The 1,595-nt window shown below is 38.5% G+C and overlaps 1 protein-coding gene across 1 annotated transcript; it reads left to right on the top strand.

Moving 5' to 3' along the window:
- The first annotated feature begins 293 nt into the window (after positions 1-293).
- Positions 294-1,195, top strand: LOC135435287 (uncharacterized). The gene has a single exon (XM_064692273.1). It carries the CDS (start codon positions 405-407, stop codon positions 1,128-1,130), a length of 726 nt encoding a protein of 241 aa, XP_064548343.1. The 5' UTR covers positions 294-404; the 3' UTR covers positions 1,131-1,195.
- Positions 1,196-1,595: the final 400 nt, after the last annotated feature.

The raw sequence follows: 1,595 nt of genomic DNA, 5'->3' as shown, positions 1-1,595 counted from the left end.
ATTTTTAACTTTTGAGCGTAAAGCATTTCTTAGCTTTCTGACATTATGCGGTGTTTGTTGACATTTAAACATGTGTTTGCTTTGCCGCTAAAAGCCAATTAAAATTCAGCCCAGCTGTCGCATTGCTTGTAGGCAAAAACTGTCAAAAAGCACGGAGCAGGTCAGAGGGCATGTGTCAACCTGGCAAAGTGTAAGCCAGGTAAGAGCCCAGCACGTGGCATTGATTAGTGTGAACATTTCAACAGCTGTCTGTATGGTGTGAAGAAGCCAGCTAATGGGTTTTACTCAAAAGTTGTGTAGGTTTTGATACACATTGATAGGCATGTCAAAAAAAAAATAAAAAATACGTTTGAATATACAAAGATAGTACAATTTATGGAGATAAAGGCAAATAGGCAGTCATCATGCAAAATCCACAGCAGTTCGCTAAATTTGAGGAGGTGCCTTATATGACCACCCACGAGGCGATTCGATTGGAAAGGATCTACCTTGTCGCTAGCCTGTTTACGGGAATCGGCATGGGCCAACTAGTGTTAATCAAAGCAGCAAGGTTTGACTTGTACAACATAGTGCCAGTGCCAAGTTTCATGTGGCTAGTGATCGCCCTGGTCTGCCTGGTGCTCTTGGTATTTACCGAGCTGTTCAACAAGTTTCCCGTCAATTGGACGCTCGGCGTTGTAACTGTGGAGTCCATGACACTGTGCGTTGTATGCTACAATTGGACCACGTTAAAATTTATGTATGCCACCATCATTGTGGTGACAATTCTAGCGACAAACCTGTTCTTGTATCTGATGGGCGCCTTCCTGCCTCTTTCTTTTCTACCTGGCTACAAGACAATGCTGGTTATAACAATTGTCTTTATCATCGTTTATATATTACTGACTATTGTTGTGTTTGCCATCAAAATGCCAGAATTTGTGGTGCTTGTTGATTCATGGAGCTTGTTATACATGCTACCCCTAACGCTCTATGGAAGCACTATAATACACCATCGCCGATTGGAAAATATGGTTTCTGAGGAATATGTTCTATCTGCAACAATTATAACAGCATTCTTTCTTTATATGATCCACCTACTTGCCTCAGTTGTCAATTATAGCCTACGTTTGCATGATTCCAATGCGTAAATTACATATTTGAACACACATATAATTGTTCAGAATAATAAAAACTGAAATTATTATATCACAAATTCACCAACAAGTTGACTACCAAGGAGGCGTAGATATTCCGAAATGTATAAAGCACCCCGTCAATGAAGTTGAAAAAAGATTTTCGATTTTCAGATCGACCGTTTTTTGCAATTTCTAAAAACTTGCGGTTGGAATTTTGCAGAGTTTCTTCTTACACCTTCATCACATAAGTTAATTTGGATGTAAACCTCAGCTCGGTCAGTTAGTCCGCACAAACAGTTTTAAATATAGAGATACAGTTCGTTTGTTGTTATTTTAAAAACTTGTTTATGTTTTTTATAACATACGTTGTGCCTTCCGCCTAATTTGTGACATATACAATAATGTTAAATATTGGCCATTTTCATCTTTTATCGCAAATACAAGTTTGTCAGACGATAAACTTTGTGTTCAATTAAC

Source organism: Drosophila montana, unplaced genomic scaffold (assembly GCF_035044405.1).
Source record: "Drosophila montana isolate Dmon_TW-CO22-7 unplaced genomic scaffold, ASM3504440v1 contig_1505_1, whole genome shotgun sequence".
In the NCBI taxonomy this organism is placed as follows: Eukaryota; Metazoa; Arthropoda; class Insecta; order Diptera; family Drosophilidae; genus Drosophila; species Drosophila montana.
The sequence above is the reverse complement of the archived record's forward strand: the minus strand, read 5'-3'. Positions and strand labels throughout refer to the sequence as shown.

Bases quoted from the DNA above. Each gene is read 5' to 3' on its own strand.
- LOC135435287 (XM_064692273.1), top strand. From the start codon at position 405: ATGCAAAATCCACAGCAGTTCGCTAAATTTGAGGAGGTGCCTTATATG.